Source organism: Oryx dammah, unplaced genomic scaffold (genome assembly GCF_014754425.2).
Source record: "Oryx dammah isolate SB20612 unplaced genomic scaffold, SCBI_Odam_1.1 HiC_scaffold_26, whole genome shotgun sequence".
Lineage (NCBI taxonomy): Eukaryota > Metazoa > Chordata > Mammalia > Artiodactyla > Bovidae > Oryx > Oryx dammah.
The window spans coordinates 93,901,294-93,920,560 of record NW_024070210.1 but is presented as its reverse complement, the minus strand read 5'-3'; the positions used below and the strand labels follow the sequence as shown (position 1 = coordinate 93,920,560).

The following is a 19,267-nucleotide window of genomic DNA, read 5'->3' as shown; positions in this document are numbered from 1 at the left end:
TTTGAGCTCTTTTACTGTCATGCTGGTTAAATGACACTGACCTATGATTCTATTTAACCAGGTTTTGAAAGTTTTTGGTATTTTTGACAAACTTTCCAAAGATCAACTTCTAAATGAAGTTCACTGGACCTTTAGTTAACTTTGAGGTTTTTCAAAGGGTCCCTGGTATATCTCAAATTATTTGTTTTCTCTACATCTCAGAGCGAAGAGTAATTAACTATTAGGCCTATTTGGAATGTTAAATTACATGGGAAGTATTGTCAAATTTGAGTGGTGATAAAACTTCTGAGGTCCTATTAAATGGGTAAATGTTATTACTAGAAAGTCTAGCTTCCCTGGTGGCTCAAACGGTAAAGAATATGCCTGCGATGCAGGAGACACAGGTTTGATTCCTGGGTTGGGAAGATCCCCTGGAGGAGGAAATGACAACCCATTCCAGTATTCTTGCCTGGAAAGTTCCATGGACAGAGGAGCCTGGTGGGCTACAATCAATGGGTAGTCTGGTGGGCTAGTCTATGGGCTTGCAAAGAGTTGTTTATGACTGAGCAACTAACACTTTTACTTTTATAGAAATTCTAGAAATTATATAGAACTCCAAAAATGTCCTGGTAACATGTGATCAGTTATAATTCTAAAAATTATCTTAAATTGTTTTATGTCATAGCAGTAACAAAGTTTGTCAATTGGACTGGAATCAGGTGTTTAACTTTTCAAATCTTTTGTAATTTATGGACAGCTATTGTTTTACTCCAATGTTTGGGCAAAAATACTTCCTCTTCAAGGATATTCATAAAAAGAACTTTTTTACAAGTACAGGTTTCTGATAACTTTCAGATCATACCACTGAACTGGATAAGAAATTAAAGACTTCTGATGGAAAACTGGATGGTTTCATAAAACTGCTAACTGAAGATTAAGATCTAGGATTAGTCTCACAGGACTGAATGAACTTATGAGTATGGTTATAATTTTTGTTTTTCGTCTGAAATACTATTCATTTTTAATCTGCTTTCCAGATATAAAGAAACCCTTAATCTATACCTCTCTATATAGAACTAAAGCATTTATCTTTTCTATCTGAGCCCTTCAGAATCTGTCAACTCTTAGGTTCCCAACAACTTACCCAGGTATACAAGGAAGGCAACCTACTCACAGATGCAGGAATCTCAAGGTATTCAGGGAATCTAGACAAGAGAGAAATTCACCTAAACCCAGCACCCAAATCTACATTTATCACAGGCAGAATCCATGACATGCCTTTGGTGTGGCTTTCCTGGCCTCGAGAGTTTAAGTTCAACTGAGATTCATTATGAAAAGTTCCATCAGAGCCAATTTAGAGAGTCTATGTGGTCATTTTGTGAACAAATTAGTCTTAATGTGGCTGTATTTGGTAGAAATTATGGTAATTTTAGAGAAAGATAATGTTTAAGTGGATATTAAATTCTAATTTTATTAAATGAGGTCCTCACTACTGCCTAAGATTCTTTTCCAAGATAGTTTCCTTGTTGTCATATTATTGTAAAGTTTAGTTATTAAAAGGGCACTCGAAGTATGTTTCTGAAGCTTACCACAGTAATTTAACTTTGGATGAAGATCAGATGTGCCATGACCTGCAACCACGAGATTATTCCTACTGGAAAAGGTCTCAGATAAAGGACTCACTCAGAAGGGACTGTATTAGGCCTCCTCTCCTGAATAAACTGCAACTCCTGTTTCTGACACCTGACTTCAACTAAAAACAGTATTATCAGACCAGCGCAAGAAGACATCTGAAGGAGACAGCTAATCCAAGATGCTGGACCAGGTCTGCATACTGGTAACTTTGGTAACTGCTTACACTCGTTTTTTGGTGGGGTAGGGGGAACTCATATCTTTGCTTGTGAATCAAATGTATTTCTTTCTTTAGTTCAGTCACTCAGTCATGTCTAACTCTTTGCAACCCCATGGACTGCAGAACGCCAGGCTTCCCTCTCCATCACCAGTGCTGGGAGCTCGCTCAAACTCATGTCCATCAAGTTGGTGATGCCATCCAACCATCTCATCCTCTATCGTCCCCTTCTCCTCCTGCCTTCAATCTTTCCCAGCATCAGGGTCTTTTCTAATGAGTCGGTTTTTTGGTTTCAGTTTCTTTCTTGGGCTCAACATTTGCAGGTTTAGAATTAATCTAATCACTGGGTTTGGGGCCAATTACCTATGGCCCAGGTTGTCTTGCTGGATTTCTCCTCTCCAAGGCTCTAACTGGATGGCCCTTGGACATTTTATTTTAAAGAAACTCTAGCACCATGCAAGCTAACATCACTGCCAATATCCCTAAGTGAGATGCTCTCACCTGGCCAAGCAAAGATGCCTATTCTGAATCTGTCCATAAACAGCCCATTTCATTAGATGGTGAATACTGGGTAGCTCCTACAAGGACCCAGTGGATTTACAGAACAAATTCATGACCTTGGTTTTTCCCAGGTTGGTTAGGAAAACACATAATTCATTTGCCTTGGGCTTAAGATCCCTTATGGGTGGCTTCTGTTAATCTGTAATGTGAGCACACTGGTTTCTATCAGGTAGCCAATGGTATGACCATTTGGCCACAATATGTGGTAACTCATTTTATGACACATGAAGAGCTAAATTTCTACTTTGAACAATCTTCCCAGTTCAGGGGAAACACGAGGAAAAGAGTTCAGTTTCGGAGGATCTTGGCTTAAATTTCTATTAATGATGTTGTTGGTCCTCCTGACAATTTAAATTACAGTTTGTGGAGTTACAAAGTGATAGTTTCTTGCCTTCCATACTGTGTGTCACCTGCTAATAGTAAAACAATGATGTCTAAACAACTTCAGTTTGTAGATCACATCTATATAGTGCTCTATAAAATAATGGGCATACATAATGAACATGTGAGGAAAGTTGGGTTAAATAATATTGGACAACCTGGAATCAGCTCTCAGTACCTGTTGAATATTCTGCTAGTATAACTCCCCCCACCAAAATAGAACTGAGCTATGGGGACCCAGCACTGACAGACATGATGGACTGATCAAGGGCAGGTGAGCAACAACCCTGGCATCAAGGCACCAAATATTTGATTGCCTGATGCTTTCTATCAAAAGGTTAAAGATCAAAAGAGGGAAATAGTGAAATAAAATTAATATTTTATGGCAAGACAAGAAAAATTTAAATGTCTTTTTAAAAAAACTGTTTCTCTGCCCTTTGGCCTCCCCCTTCCCTGCTACTGTATACTATATTATCTGCATCTTGCATCATGACCAAATTTTCCCCATTGACAAAAACACCTGCCCAATCCTAAAACACAACTCCTAGCATCAACTCCTTAAAAGATAACCTTCCTTCTTGATCTTGGAGTGAGTCATGTTACCTACCAGTTTATACTTGCAGAAGAGAGCTGTGTAAACTGTCATTATTACATCATCTGATTTGATGCAGAGCCTTCTGTCTCAAAAACACTTCTAAGGGATGGAACAGCATCTCAGAACTTTCTGAGATGCTGTTCCTAGGATATAATCCTTAGGCTCCAATAAAAATTTCCATTTCTTTCTTAATTTTTCATCAACAGAGAATTGATGAGAAAAAAACTGAAATCCCCTTAACTATTAAAAGAGAAAGAGGGAGGTGCATTTCAACTAGGTGGGAAAAAGATGGTTTAGTCAACAATTCCAACTGGAATATAAAATTACAGATCCCTCCATTACATCATAATTTAAAAAAATCAGATGTGTTAATATATTTAGAAGAGATCATTGAAAAAAAGAACAGAAAATATAGATAATTATTTGAAGTACAGTGTGAAAGGATTTCAATCTAAAATGGAATCTGAGGATGTGAAATGGGAATCACATGCCTATACCTAAAGAATGGAACTTAACTAAGAGAATGATTTCCCGTAAATGCCAGATCAACAGAAGACAGAGCATTATCTCCAAACCAACGACCATCTGCCAAGTATCTTTCCCCATCTTCAAGCTAATGAACTTACTTGCTTGGACTCTGGCTGGACTTCCCTTGTTTGCACTCCTTGCCCATAAAATACAGCTTGCCCCACAGCCTCTACAAAACTGCCTGTAACTTGTTATTTGGCATGCATTTCCCAAATTACAATCTTTGCTATTCCCAAATAAACTCAATTTCTGGTAATTTGAGACGGCCTCAGTTTACATCTTTAGGCCAAAAAAAGTACACTTTTTAAAACATGAAAAAAACATAAAGATAACAGTATCAAGACTGTGAGTTAAATACAAGAAAGTATAAAATTTTACATGGCAAAACTAATAAGATTTTTAACTACGAAAACAAAGAAAACTGAGAAATGAAGTCAATCCTGTCCATCTTCTAAATCAATCAAGAGGAAAAACACCCAAATTCTAACAATAAAAATGTCAAGGGATGTGTATAAGAGCCACTAAAGAAGAAATGCAAATAAACAACAAACATTTTTAAAAGAAAGCCTAAGTCACATCAATAAAGCAATTTCTTCAAACTAATGAACATATAAACCTATCACAAGGACCCTCCTTTTCTCTCCTCTGAAATAACAAAAGGGGAGACGAACATGAAATCATACAGTCATACAAACAAGTTCCATTTGGAGAGTGCATTCATAATTTCAATTTGTTCCAAAGTCCAACATAGTTAGCTCAGGTACCAAATTAACACAATGGGCTATATGGTACTGCACTGAAATAAGTTTATAATACTTTTCACACAAATAATATATAATACTATGGAGTACACAAAAGCACAGCCACTTGTAGAGGATGTACACACACATGCCAATGTACATCACATACGTGAACCAACTGATGTGACTGGATATGCGAACGCATGTTTGCAATATGAAAAAAACAGGGCAAGTTTTAAAGGCTCATAGTTCCCCCCCAAACAAATCTAAAATAGCAAATCAACCTGCTCAGCTTCAGAATAAAAGTTAAAATTTTTGTTTTAATAGCTAATATTTCAGTAATCTAGACTTTAAAATCCAAGACAATAGCTGATTATGTAATTTTTATACATTCTGGAAGGAATGAAATGACACCTTATTAATTTAAAAATATTATCACTCAAGTCTTCATATCACAGCTGGAAATTAGTCCCAACATAAAAAATGTTATCAACAGCAGGTCTTTTTTCCTTTCTAGAATAAGAACGGCAAGGAATTTTTCTTCCACTTTCTTAAATACAATCTACTGTCTTTTTTTAAAACATTCTACTTCCATGTCAGTAATACTCCTTGTACTGTTATATGTGTGTGTATGGAGAGGCAGATTCTACTAACAGCTTAACCAATAACAAAATGGGGAAAGAAGCTGATTTCAGACATTGTTCAAACATAAAGGTGAGGCAATTAGAACAGTTCATGCTCTGCTATGGACAAGACCTCACAGTATACAGGACAAACTAAAATCTTTCACCAGTCAAGTTCTCCGAGTTTTCCTCTGTAGGTTGCTTTTATTTAAAAAAACAAAACAGAATTAGAGACTTCGGGAGAAATATCAATAACCTCAGATATGCAGACGACACCACCCTTATGGCAGAAAGTGAAGAGGAACTAAAAAGCCTCTTAATGAAAGTGAAAGTGGAGAGTGAAAAAATTGGCTTAAAGCTCAACATTCAGAACACTAAGATCATGGCTTCTGACCCAATAACTTCATAGCAAATAGATGGGGAAACAGTGGAAACAGTGGCAGACTTTATTTATTTTTGAGCACTCCAAAATCACTGCAGAAAGTGAATGCAGCCATGAAATTAAAAGACGCTTACTCCTTGGCAGGAAAGTTATGACCAACCCAGACAGCATATTAAAAAGCAGAGACGTTACTTCGCCAACAAAGATCTGTCTAGTCAAGGCTATGGTTTTTCCAGTAGTCACATATGGATGTGAGAGTTGGACTATAAAGAAAGCTGAGCACCGAAGAATTGATGCTTTTGATCTGTGGTGTTGGAGAAGACTCTTGAGAATCCCTTGGACTGCAAGGAGATCCAACCAGTCCATTCTGAAGGAGATTAGTCCTGGGATTTCTTTGGAAGGAATGATGCTAAAGCTGAAATTCCAGTACTTTGACCACCTCATGCGAAGAGTTGACTCATTGGAAAAGACTCTGATGCTGGGAGGGATTGGGGGCAGGAGGAGAAGGGGGCGACAGAGGGAGATGGCTAGATGGCATCACTGATTCACTGATTTGATGGATGTGAGTCTGGGTGAACTACAGGAGTTGGTGATGGACAGGGAGGCCTGGCATGCTGCGATTCATGGGGTTGCAAAGAGTTGGACACGACCGAGTGACTGAACTGAACTGAACTAGGAGGTCCAGTGGTTAAGACTCTGCAGTCCCAATGCAGAGAGCACAGGTTCAATCCCTGGCTGGAAAATTAAGATCCCACATGCTTTACAGTGCAAGCAAAAACAATAATGCATCTATTGATTTCAAATAATAAAACTAAAAAAAAGAAAGAGTTACAAGGTAATATCAATAAGTATAACCCTCACAGGCGAGACAAAAACTTGTCCTGTAAAGAAGACAGCCTAGTAATGAGCCTTTTAAGGCTCTTTATTTAAAGTTTTGTAGGAAAAAAAATCTTTTCAGGGTAAGCCTAGCATATAGATTATAAAATATTCAAAATATTTAAAGGTTACAAAAGCACAATATAAAAATCACTTTTGTGACATAAATATATATTATGTTTTTTCTACGTTTGTCTTTTTCTAAGGCCAAAACTATAATTTCATACCTCATAATCTGGTCCTCCAAAGTGGGATTTTTTCTTAAGTTCTGTCATGGCATTTTTGTATGCGTCCTCCACTCTTCTTCTCTTCTCAGTTTCCTTTAAAAAAATAAAACCAGATGAAGAATTTATCATGTGATATGGGATTTTTTTTTTTACATTTCACCAAAATTTTATAATTTGGCCCAAAAAAATAACTCTTACTCCTGTAAGAATTTGTCTTCTGCTAAAAAAAAAAAAAAGAAAGAAAAAAATGAGTATTCTTCTGCTCAAGAAAACACTTTTTTTCTGGGCCATATATCGCATACAAGCTACCATTAAGATCACCTACTAGGTAGGTTTGGAGAAGGAAATGGCAACCCACTCCAGTATACTTGCCTGGAGAATTCCACAGACAGAGGAACCTGGCAGGCTACAGTCCATGGAGTTGCAAAGAGTTGGACAGGACTGAGCACCTAACACATACACACTAGGTAGGTTATATACTTAAATGGATTAAGTAACTACCAAAGTATCTACATGTCAAAAACAAGAGATAAATCAGCATCAGAGAAACATCTATAATATATAGTCATGTGTCTGTTTCCCCCAGTAGGAGCTAAATTTATTTTGTTATAGAGAAAAAAAGCAAGTAATGGATGCCAGGAAGAAAATAACTCAATAATTGGTAAAACCAATCACTACAAAAAAGATATTCTAAGAGATGTTTCTTATACTTTCCAACTGCTGGATTAAATTATTTTAGAGCTGAAAAAGAGCTTGGATTTCTACTTTAACCTTCTGCTTTTATAGATAAAGTCTATAGCTCTCAGAATCTGCCAAAAGATCCAAGGACAAAATTTTAAAAGGCTGGCCTTGGCAACAACTTCAAACTTTCTTTTTTAGAACAATGGACTGCAATGAGTCAAATCTGATATTAAAGCCTAACAGAATTATTATAAATATAAAGAACCTAACATCTTTATTCCTTCACCTCAACTATTTAAGGATTAAAGTCCAAACAGAACTCACACAGAGCTTACCCAGTTCTAAAAACCCTACCTGATTAAGCTGGTGCAAATCAATGAATTAGTATACTAGGCCTACAAACTGATTTTTGTGTACTGAAGTGAAAAGAGGACTACAGAACCATCAGAATGGCTAATATTAAAATATAAAAAATCACTCACAAAAAAATGACAATACCAAGTGCTGTCAAGGGTGAAAAGCAATTAGAATTCTCACTTACTTGCTGGTGGGGATATAAACTGATATAACTACTTTGGAAAACTGTCTACCTCTATACACCTAAAGCTAAGTATATACCTCAAGAACTGATAATTCTACTGCTTGGTATATGCCCAAATAAAAACAGTGCATATATCCACCAAAAATACACATAACAATGCTCATAGCAGCTTTATTCTCAAGAGCCAAAATAAAAAAAAAAGTCCATCAGCAGGAAAAAGGAAAAGACACAGTAAAGTCATAGAATGAAAATGCATCATACAATGAACAGTATACAGCAATACTACTGTATAACAATAAAAAACAACAAATTATCATCATAAGTTACAAGATGAAGGAACTTCACCATCAGTGTTGGGGAAGGAATAGCCAGACACAGGAGTATATTTTGTATGATTCCATTTACATGCTGTCCAAGAACAGGCAAAACTTATCTATAAGGATATATTAGTAAGTTAAAACTGTGGTTACTTCTTGAGGCAGTGGTATGGTATGGAGTAGGAAGAGGCATGAAAAACCTGGGGGGTTATAAAGGTCTACATTTTGATTTGAGTAGTGGCTACAGGGGAGTATACATATATATGTAACTCATCTAGCAGTACATTTAAGATTGGTATACTTCACTGTATATATATTAAATCCTTAATTTTAAAAAGTGAACAAAAAAAAAACACACAGAACGGCAATAACACTAAGTATACTTCTATAAAAGAAGGAATACTTCTTTTAAAAATTAAGTATACTTCTATAAAAGAAGGAATTATTTATACAGGTAACTGAGAAAAATCATCACCACTGAAGAACATTAATTTTAAATTATTTAACTATAAGAACAATGGATATAATGTTAGAAATCTACATAAGAGCTATTAAACATAAAATTGGAGACTATAGAGATTTACATATATATTATACATATATCTACTATATATGTATATATACTATATACTAGATAAAAATATATTAGAAATCTACATAAAAGTATACAGCTGTTAAATTGCTATTATTTTATCAACTATCACATATTTAATTGCTCTCATTAGATTTTAAGATCCTTCAAGAATGACTTCCCCTTCATTACCGTTTCCTTATTTCTAGCTTACGGTTTAGCACACAACAAGCATACAAATACTTCTTGAAATAAACACAATTTCAATTAAACCATATTGTTATCATTGTACTTTGCTTCCCAGTTATATCAATCACCTAAGTGAAGTGAAAGTAGCTCAGTCGTGTCCAACTCTTTGTGACCCCATGGACTATACAGTCTATGGAATTCTCCAGGTCAGAATACTGGAGTGGGTAGCCTTTCCCTTCTCCAGGGAATCTTCCCAACCCAGGGATCGAATCCAGGTCTCCCACAATGCAGGCAGAGTCTTTACCAGCTGAGCCAAGGATATGTTTCTTGATAAACAACTCTCTCTATTCAAGAATTTCCTAATCTTTACAGAGTGTGTGTGTGTGTGTATACATATGAGTATATATGTACATACATGTGTATGCATATATATACATACACACACTAAATATATGTGCATATACTGTATATGCACACATGCATTTATATTTCCTGTAAAATGTAACTGGGATCCTATATCAACCTTAAGAAAAAACGTGATGGTGGAAAAGGTGAATGAAACTTGTAAGAGCACTATAAATTACAGTTGTCTGCAGATTTCAATTAATAGTACCATCTTTTGTGCTCTTATCTGATTAAATATGGTACCAAATAAAGTGTTTTTTTCACAGGTTATTTGATACAGTCTCTTGGTAAAGAAAGAGAATGGGTAAGATTACCAATATTGAAGACAACTGCAAACCCATGCCCCTTTTCAAATAAGAAATTTGACTGCCAAAAAGATGGGGAAGCCATGTGTTATTCTTGATGGATTTTTTTAGGCAGTGTCATTAGAGCACATGACTGGAGATAGTGACCCTCTAGGGAAGGATTAGTAGATGGCGGCGGGACGGGGTGGGGGGTGGGGGGGTGGTGGCATGTACTTAAAAGAAAGCTACCAAAAAAGTTTTGAATAAGCCAATCCGGACAAGTTGAAAGATTCTCTTGAACCAGTAGTCTAGTGAATTTAAGGGGTTGTCCTGTTTCCTCATACTTTTTTTGTGTGCGACTCCTGTGAAAATTCACTATGATCCACAATTGAAATCGTTGATGGTGTAACAGTTTGACTCCAGAATAATAATGAAGTATCTGTATGTACCTTAAATGGATTTTTTTACTGCTTGGTTTTAAAAGAAAACATACAATCAACCTGGCTTACTTTCACCTGCACCTGAGAACATGGGAACCTTTTTTAAACATCAAGTGCTATTAAATCTATAGCCATTCTGCTATTACATCAGTGATGACACTGCTTTCCTTAGTGTTCTGCTCAAATTGCTAAGACCTCCAAATACTGCAAGCAATATGACTCACTAACGGGTGATAAGACTCTGACTGACACCTGTCCTAATATCCAGAGATGAAATATAGAAGAGTAAAACTCTTCTAATTCTGCTACTTAATCCCTCTAGACAAGCCTCTGGGCCTCAGCTGCTTCTATAAAATGATGGCACTACACTAGAACTAAATTCTCTAAGATATGCTTTGGTTCTAGCATTTTTATGATGTTAAATTATAAACAAAAGTTTTCCTACCAAACAAATTCACTGAGCCAAATTCTACTTCATACTTATCACTAAAGATTCATATTATAACATTATTATCAGTGGTGCAGCTTAAACAAAGGTAGGAAAGGTGACCATAAAGCAGATGTTCAATCAACAACAAAATGTGTGCTGAGTGACACCAGTGATGCCGGCAAACACATACGGCCATGAATGCAGCAAGTTGATATTTAACTTTATAAACTGGTACTTTTTATACACACCAAGTAGTTCATATAACTTAGGTATACTTTCATGAGTTAGACAATAAAGCTAGGAAATGTTAAATGGTTCATACTTCTATTTCAAAGCATTACTATTATCATTAGAAAAACTTTTATGTTAAAAGCCAATGAAGAATGCATATTATACAATAACCAAATACATTACCAGTGAATCTCATTAGAAAAATGAATTTAAGATGTTCTAAAGTTCTAGAGGATTAGTACCACCTACTTCTAACAATCCAAATGATCTTTCCCTAAGAAGTTAGGTTTAAATGTTTGATTGGTATATAAACAAAATCTGATTATTTTTTAAAAAATAAAAAGAGAATCTTACCTTGTCCATTCTCTTTTGCCAGCTGTCCTCACGTTTTACCATGAGCTCAATACAATGAGAAAGTGTAGCAAGGATTCCGGCAGTAGTCGCTTTAAAGGTTATCGCCTCACCTTTAAAGTCTATACCATTAATTCCTTTTGGTGTTACATGTGGAAATACTGGGGAAAAAAATTATTCACTATAAATCTTTATAACAAAGAAATCATTCCTCACTACAACTTAAAATTAGATATTTTTTAGAGCAGAACTTTCTTTTTTTTTTAGAGCAGAACTTTCAAAATGGAGTTGCCTTCCTGTTGGCCAACACTTAAAAATTTCCATCCATCTCTACAAGCAAAGAAGCTTGAGACAACATATGTACTCTCAAGTCCTTTTCTCTGAATTCTGTTTCCCGAAATCTATTTGCTATGCTGTACCCAGTGAATAAGTGGTAAGAGAAGTAATAATTTAATAATAACAGATAGCCTAGAGTGAGACCTAATTATGGCAAGAACTATCTTATATTTTGAGAAACCCTGAATTTAAAAGAAAAATCTGAGGAGAAACTGCTGAAATGAATAAGGTAACATAATAAACTTAAGTAAATGTCTGAATATAATTCTGGGACCAATGCATACATAAAAATGGTTATGTTCATATATTATAATTTTAATTTAAAGTTAGTCTTTGAATTAAATGAACAATCTTAAAAACACTCATAAGATGCAAATAGACAGAATAATACCTTTAAGCTTTATTCATTTATTTTTGGGCCATAACGTGCAGTATGTGCAATCTTAGTTCCCTGACAAGGATTCGAACCCATAACCCCCTGCATTGGAAGCGTGGAGTCTTAATCACTGGACAGTCAGGGAAGTCCCACAGCACTACAGTTATAAGAAACCATTTCAACAGAACTCTTATAAGTGAAATAATACTTCCAACTTTAAAAACTCATAATGTAGATATGACAGCAAAGCCACAATCCAAAAATAAACTGACAAACTAAACTTTATCCAACTTGAAAATTTCTACTCTTGAAGGCACTGTTAAAAGAATGAGAGTTGCAGTTGTGGGATAAGTAAGTCTAGAGAGCTAATCTATAGTTAATAATAAAATAATGGTAACTGAGAAAATATGCTTATGAACTTGACTGCAGTAATCATTTCACCATAATCATATACACCAAATCACTATATTGAACATCTTAAATATGTTGCTGTTGTTTAGTTGCTCAGTTGTGTCTGACTTGCTTCGATCCCAAGGACTGCAGTCCACCAGGCTCCACTGTCCATGGTATTTCCCAAGCCAGAATACTGAAGTGGGTTGCCATTTCCTTTTCCAGGGGATCTTCCTGACTTAGGGACTGAACTCACACCTCCTGCTTGGCAGGTGGATTCTTTACCAATGAGCTACCTGGGAAGTCTCACCTCAAATATATATAATATCCATAAAAAAATTTTTTTAAAGAATAATGAAACAAGCCACAGACTGGAAAAAAAATCTTTGCACAGAATACATATGATAAAGGATATATCCTTTATCTATCTATCTATATATTTATATACATATTCATATATTAATATTAATATAGATATCTCAGTATATTACTATATCAATATAATACACACTAATCTCAATAGGAAAATATAATCTAGTTGAAAACTGAACAAAAGATCTGAATGCACATTTCACCAAAGAAGAAATACGAACAGCAAATAAGCAGATAAAAAGATGCTCAACACTTATAGTTACTAGGAAAATGCAAATTAAAACTACAGTGAGATACCACTATACACCTATTAGAAGACTAAAATTTTAAAAGACTGACCACATCAAGAGTCAGTGGGGATGTGGAGGAACTTGAGCTCTCAAATATGACTGGTGGAAAGTAGTTTGGAAGGTTTTTAAAAAGTTAAATTATATACCTACCATATGATTCAATCATTCCATCTCTCCAAAGAAATAAAATATATATCCATAAAAAAACTGTGTTTGAATGTTCACAGGCAGTATTTATAATAGCTCCAAACTGTAAACAATCCAAACTTCCACCAACAGACAAATGAACTGAAGAAACCCATCATGTCATCTGCACAAGGGAATACCACTCAGCCATGAAAAGACACTGAATAATGAGATGTATAACAATGAGAAATTTCAAACTAAGAAAGAGATCAGGCAAGAAAACTCAAATTCATTAGATTCTAGAAAATGCAGACTAATCTACAGTGAAAGAAGGGCTGTGGTTGGTTGAGAAGTAGAGAAAAAGGGAAGACAAAAGGGATGGAGGCAGGGAATTTTTGAAGGACAGTCTTGACAGAGGCGGTAGCATTATGATAATACTAAAACTGACCGAACTGTACACTTTAAATATATATACAGTGTATGGTATGTTAATTATATCTCGGTATAGCTGTTTAAAAACCTATTTTCTTTTTCACTCTTATAAAAGTATTCACTCTTATAAAAGATCATATTTATTTTATATGAAATAAGGTTTACTTCTGGACTCTCAATTCTATTCCATTGTTCTATATATCTTTCCTTGAATTCCAGAAGAACATTTACTTTTGCTTCATTACTACTCTAAAGCCTTTGACTGTGTGGATCACAACAAAGTATAGAAAATTCTTCAAGAGATGGGAATACCAGACCACCGTACCTGTCTCCTGAGAAATCTTTATGCAGGTCCAGAAGCAACACTTAGGACTGGACATGGAACAATGGACTGGTTTCAAATTGGGTAAAGAGTACATTAAGGCTGTATACTGTCACCCTGCTTATTTAACTTATATGCAGAGTACATCATGCAAAATGCCAGGCTGGATGAAGCACAAGCTGGAATCAAGATTGCCAGGAGGAATATCAATAACCTCAGACTGCAGATGACACCACCCTTATGGCAGAAAGCGAAGAGGAACTAAAGAGCCTTTTGATGAAAGTGAAGGAGGAGAGTGAAAAAGCTGGCTTAAAATTCAACATTCAGAAAACTAAGATCATGGCATCTGGTCCCATCACTTCATGGCAAACAGATGGGGAAACAATGAAGACAGTGACAGACTTTATTTTCTTGGGCTCCATAATCATTGCAGATGGTAACTGCAGCCACGAAATTAAAAGACACCTGCCTCTTGGAAGAAAAGCAAAGACAAACCTAGACAGCATCTTAACAAGCAGGCACGTTATTTTACTGACAAAGGTCCATATAGTCAAAGCTATGGTTTTTCCAATAGTCATCATGTATGGATGTGCGAGTTAGACCATAAAGAAGGCTGAGCACAGAATTGATGTTTTTGAACTATGGTGCTAGAGAAGACTCTTTAGAGTCCTTTGGACTGAAAGGAGATCAAACTAGTCAATCCTAGAATATTCACTGGAAGGACTGATACTGAAGCTGAAGCTCCAATACTTTGTCCACCTGATACAAAGAGCTGACTCACTGGAAAAGAGCTGATGCTGGGAAAGACTGAAGGCAAAAGCAGACGAGGGCAAGAGGATGAAATGGTTAGATAGGATCCCTGACTCAATGGACGTGAATCTGGGCAAACTCTAGAAGATAATGAAGGACAGGGAAGCCTGACATGTTGCAATATATGGGGTCACAAAGAGTCAGACAGGACTTAGCAACTGAAAAACAATTTGAAAATATGCCATGGCCACAGATTTTACTTCATATTCTTTCATAACTTCAGCAAAAATAAGCATAATTAGATTAACTTATTTTTCCCACAAAGGCTTATTTGTAACTTAAAAAAAGTTTTAAAAATCCATGTCAGCTTTTTCTTAGAATATATTAAAAGAAAACATTGACTATGAGTCACAGGTTTCTGTTACAACCTAACTTCTCCCAACAGATACCACATATATGTGATACCATGTGTTATTTGTCTTCAGTTTATTTCTTAGCATAATGCCTTCCATGTTTATCTGTGTTGTTAAAAACACAGATTTCTAATGAACAACTAGGAGTTCCATCCAGAAAATAACTCGTTATTAACTGATATATGAAATAAACCACTTAGTTCCTGAGTTTATGAACAACTGTGCTATGATAGCAGCTATTTCAATAATTTTCCTTTAGTAACACTGATTAAATACATTGCAACACCAGTTTATCAAGTGGAAAGAGAAATACTTTTCCAGTACTAGAAACTGATTATACCAAACACTACTGAAATAACTGGCCAATGTCTAAAATTTAGGATGAAATATCTGTCAGATAAGCTGTCGCATTATTTAACGTCAAACTGTATTTTACCTCCATGTCTTTTCCTAGAAGAAACTTTCATGTTCCAACTTAAAAAAGACTTTTTCCTATTACTCCATTAAATAATTATTCCTGTTAAATAGTTAGTTACTATGACACTTTAGAAAGTATATTTTTCCCAAATACCTTGAGGGGGAAAACTTTACTACTTACCCTTTTCTTTATTGCCATTGGTATTATGCAAGAAGTCTCCATCAGAACGTGTCGTAGGAAAGTCATCTTCATCATCTTCTACCACTAAATAAAATATATTTAAGAATATCAGGATGAAAGCACACAGAAATTAACCAGTTTATTCTTATGTTCCACTGATTAAATATCCTCTGGATACCATGACTACACGATCTTATTCATCTTTGTATTTTCGGTGCTCATCAATGGATATCCAATAAGTATGCTGTGAAATGTCTTTAAATACATTATTATAAAAACCATATGTATTCTCATTTTTGTAAGGGATAGTACTGAGATATAAATTATTCTGTCCTTTAAGTCTTCCTATCTCTTTCTCCTTACCTTAGGGAGATTTTCTAATTCTGCCAGAGACCTACAAAGACTGAAGAGGATGGTAATGGTATCAATACATAAAGAAGATACTTTATCTTGCCTCCAGGCAAGATATAATGACTTACAGTTCTGATACTGATTTTACTTCATCCCAGTATGTCTGTGCCTGGATATTCCTTTTAACTTACCCAATTCCAGGAAATACATAATCCCCTGTGTTCTTCAACATACCTCTTTCTTCTCTACAATACTCTCTTTTTACACTGCCTAACATACGAACCCTCTACACTATGTATTCTGCTTCTTAACATCAATTTCTAAACCTCAGCCACCAACCTTACTCTATATTTTTGAATGGCTTCTTCAATTTATTAGGTTGGAGCAAAAGTAACCACAGCTTTTGTATTATTGAAATTTGCTGTTTGATATTGGAATACATTCTAAATAAATGTGGTTAGGTTATATATCATTTTAATGCACATTTCTTGCTCTTTTTTTGCTAATGATTTATTACTTGTTTACTTTATATTTATTTTAAACTATGGAAATGATACTAGACAAAAAGCAAATTTGAGCAATTTTGTCATTTGAGTTCAAAATGGTTCGTAAAGCAGTGGAGACAACTCACAACATCAACAATGAATCTGGCCCAAGAACTGCTAACAAACATACAGTGTAATGGGGGTTCAAGAAGTTTTGCAAAGCAAACAAGAGCCTTGAGGATGAGTAGCCTAGTGGACAGCCATTGAAGCTGACAATGGCAAGTGACAGCCATCATCGAAAATGACCCTCTTACAACTGCACGAGAAGCTGCTGAAGAACCAGCATCAACCATTCTATGGTCATTCAGCATTCGAAGCAAATTAGAAAGGTGAAAAAGCTTGATAAGTGGTGCCTCATGAGCTGACTGGAAATAAAAAAAAATCATCATTTTAGTGTTGTCCTCTCTTAATCTAGGCAGCAGCAACAAACTATTTCTTGATCAGACTGTGACATGTGATGAACAGTGCATCGTACAGGACAAGCAATGACAACCAGCTCAGTGCTGGACCAAGAAGCGGCTCCAAAGCACTTCCCAAAGCCAAACATACACCAAGAAAAGGCCATGGTCACTGCTCGGTGGTCTGCAGCTGGTCTGATCCACTACAGCTTTCCGAATCCTGGCAAAACCACTGTATCTGAGAAGTATGCTCAACAAATTGATCAGATGCACTGAAAACGGCAATGCTGGCAGCTGGCACTGATCAACAGAAAGGGCCCAATTCTTCTCCACGACAACGCCCGACTGTACCTTGCACAGCCCACACTTCCAAAGTTGAACAAATTGAGCTACAAAGTTGTGCCTGAACCACCACATTTACCTGAGCTCTCACCAACTGACTATCACTTCTTCAAGCATCTAGACAACTTTTTGCAGGGAAAATACTTCCACAACTAACAAGACACAGAAAATGCTTTCCTAGAGTTCACTGAATCCCGAAGCATGGATTTTTATGCTGCAGGAATAAACAAATTTATTTCTCATTGGCAAAAATGTGTTAATTGTAATGATTCTTATTTTGATTAATAAGGAAGTGTTTGAGTCTAGTCATGCTACAGTCCATGGGGCTGCAAAGAGTCAGACACGACCTGGCAACTGAACAACAATGATTTAAAATTCATGGTCTGAAATCACAATTACATTTGTACCAACTTAATATTATCTTTTGCTGAACTCTCTTTCTACAAGAGAAATCTTCACATTAAATTAATGTCTTACTTCTTGTCTATCTCCTTACGTCAGGAGCAATTTGGGTCTACAAGGAACATCTCATCTATTTTAACTCTCTCTCTAATGGAAGCAAAGCCTATTCCTATTTCTTATTCCCTCCCTAACTAAATGGAAAATAGCTTTATTCAATATTACCATTTTCTAATCAGTGGGCTATTTCATTCTTTTATTACCTGAAAAAATTGTACTTATTTATAATAATTTTCAAACCACAAGCTGCCATTATCTATTAACACTAACACCTAATATTTTATCAGCAGCTAACTGCTATTAGTATCCAACTGACATTTTTCTTTTCCATGCCCGTCATTATTCCTCCAGACTTCAATATCCATATTGTAGCTTCTGCAAATACTTTACTTTCAAGATTAATCAAATTTCCAGATTCTTCTCATCAATAATTTGCAAATAAGGTCAATTCTATGAAACGGGGTTCTCTGGTGGCTCAGAGGTTAAAGCGTCTGCCTGCAATGCAGACCTGGTTTTGATTCCTGAGTCGGGACGATCCCCTGGAGAAGGAAATGGCAAGCCACTTCAGTACTCTTGCTTGGAAAATCCCATGGACGGAGAAGCCAGGTGCTACAGTCCATGGGGTCGCAAAGAGTCGGACACAACTGAGCGACTTCCCTTTGACTTTAAGAAATTAACTACCACAAAGCTGCTCTGACTTTAAGTCATTAGTCGTCCTCAGACAAGATCCTAACCTTGGCTCAATACTACTATGATTAACTGGTCTTCAATACCGAAACTTTTGCACTTCTTTCATCTCTTCAGCATCTACCTTGGGTTACTAAAGATTTGCTTTCATCTCCCTAACCACTGAGTAGCCTCGTACTATCAAGCAGAAATTTTCAACCTCTTTATTAAAGCAAATAATCAACATATAAAACTGATGAAAACAAAAGCTCCTCTGGGTAAAAAAGTGGCCTTCCCCCCTCCCTTCCCAACCAAGGACTCCTTGTCCATACTGAAGCACCTTTAAGGGATGTCTGACACGGTTTGAAACACTGTCCTAATACAAATCTCCCATTCCTATCAGACCAGTCTCTCCCTCACCAACTCATTATCTATTATGCTAAATTCCATCTTTGGATCTTATACATTCCTGCTTTCATTATCCCTGCAATTATCCAAATTAACCATATTAATAACAGCAGCTATTACTGATTTTTTGCTACTAAGCACAGTGCTAACATACATATTCTAATTTAAATCTCACAATCATGTGCTTGTGTAACAACATCCATGTTACAGAGGAAAGAGATGTGCAGAAATTGATAAGTAATTTATTTCAAGTCATCAAACTAATAATGAATAGAAAAATAAGATCAGAACCTTTATTTTCAATACGAATATATGTCTTATTTTTGTGTGTGCGTTAATTGCTTCAGTCCTGTCTGACTCTGCAACCCTATGGACTGTAGCCCACCAAACTCCTCTTTTATGGGGTTCTCAAGTCAAGAACACTAGATATTTCCTTCTCCAATGCATGAAAGTGAAAAGTGAAAGTGAAGTTGCTCAGTCGTCTCCAACTCTTCACGATCCATCCCATGGAC

The 19,267-nt window shown here is 35.9% G+C and overlaps 1 protein-coding gene across 2 annotated transcripts in view; it reads right to left on the bottom strand.

Annotated features, from left to right (window-relative positions):
- The window catches only part of LOC120852610 (ceramide transfer protein), a 122,554-nt gene that overhangs the window by 33,516 nt on the left and 69,771 nt on the right, over nt 1–19,267 (bottom strand). For both annotated transcript variants that reach the window (XM_040225944.1, XM_040225943.1), the window contains 3 exons: nt 15,587–15,670; nt 11,185–11,342; nt 6,742–6,834 (listed from right to left, as the gene is read on the bottom strand). In XM_040225944.1, the coding sequence (XP_040081878.1) occupies nt 6,742–6,834; nt 11,185–11,342; nt 15,587–15,670 (335 nt within the window). The remainder of the gene's footprint in view (nt 1–6,741; nt 6,835–11,184; nt 11,343–15,586; nt 15,671–19,267) is intronic.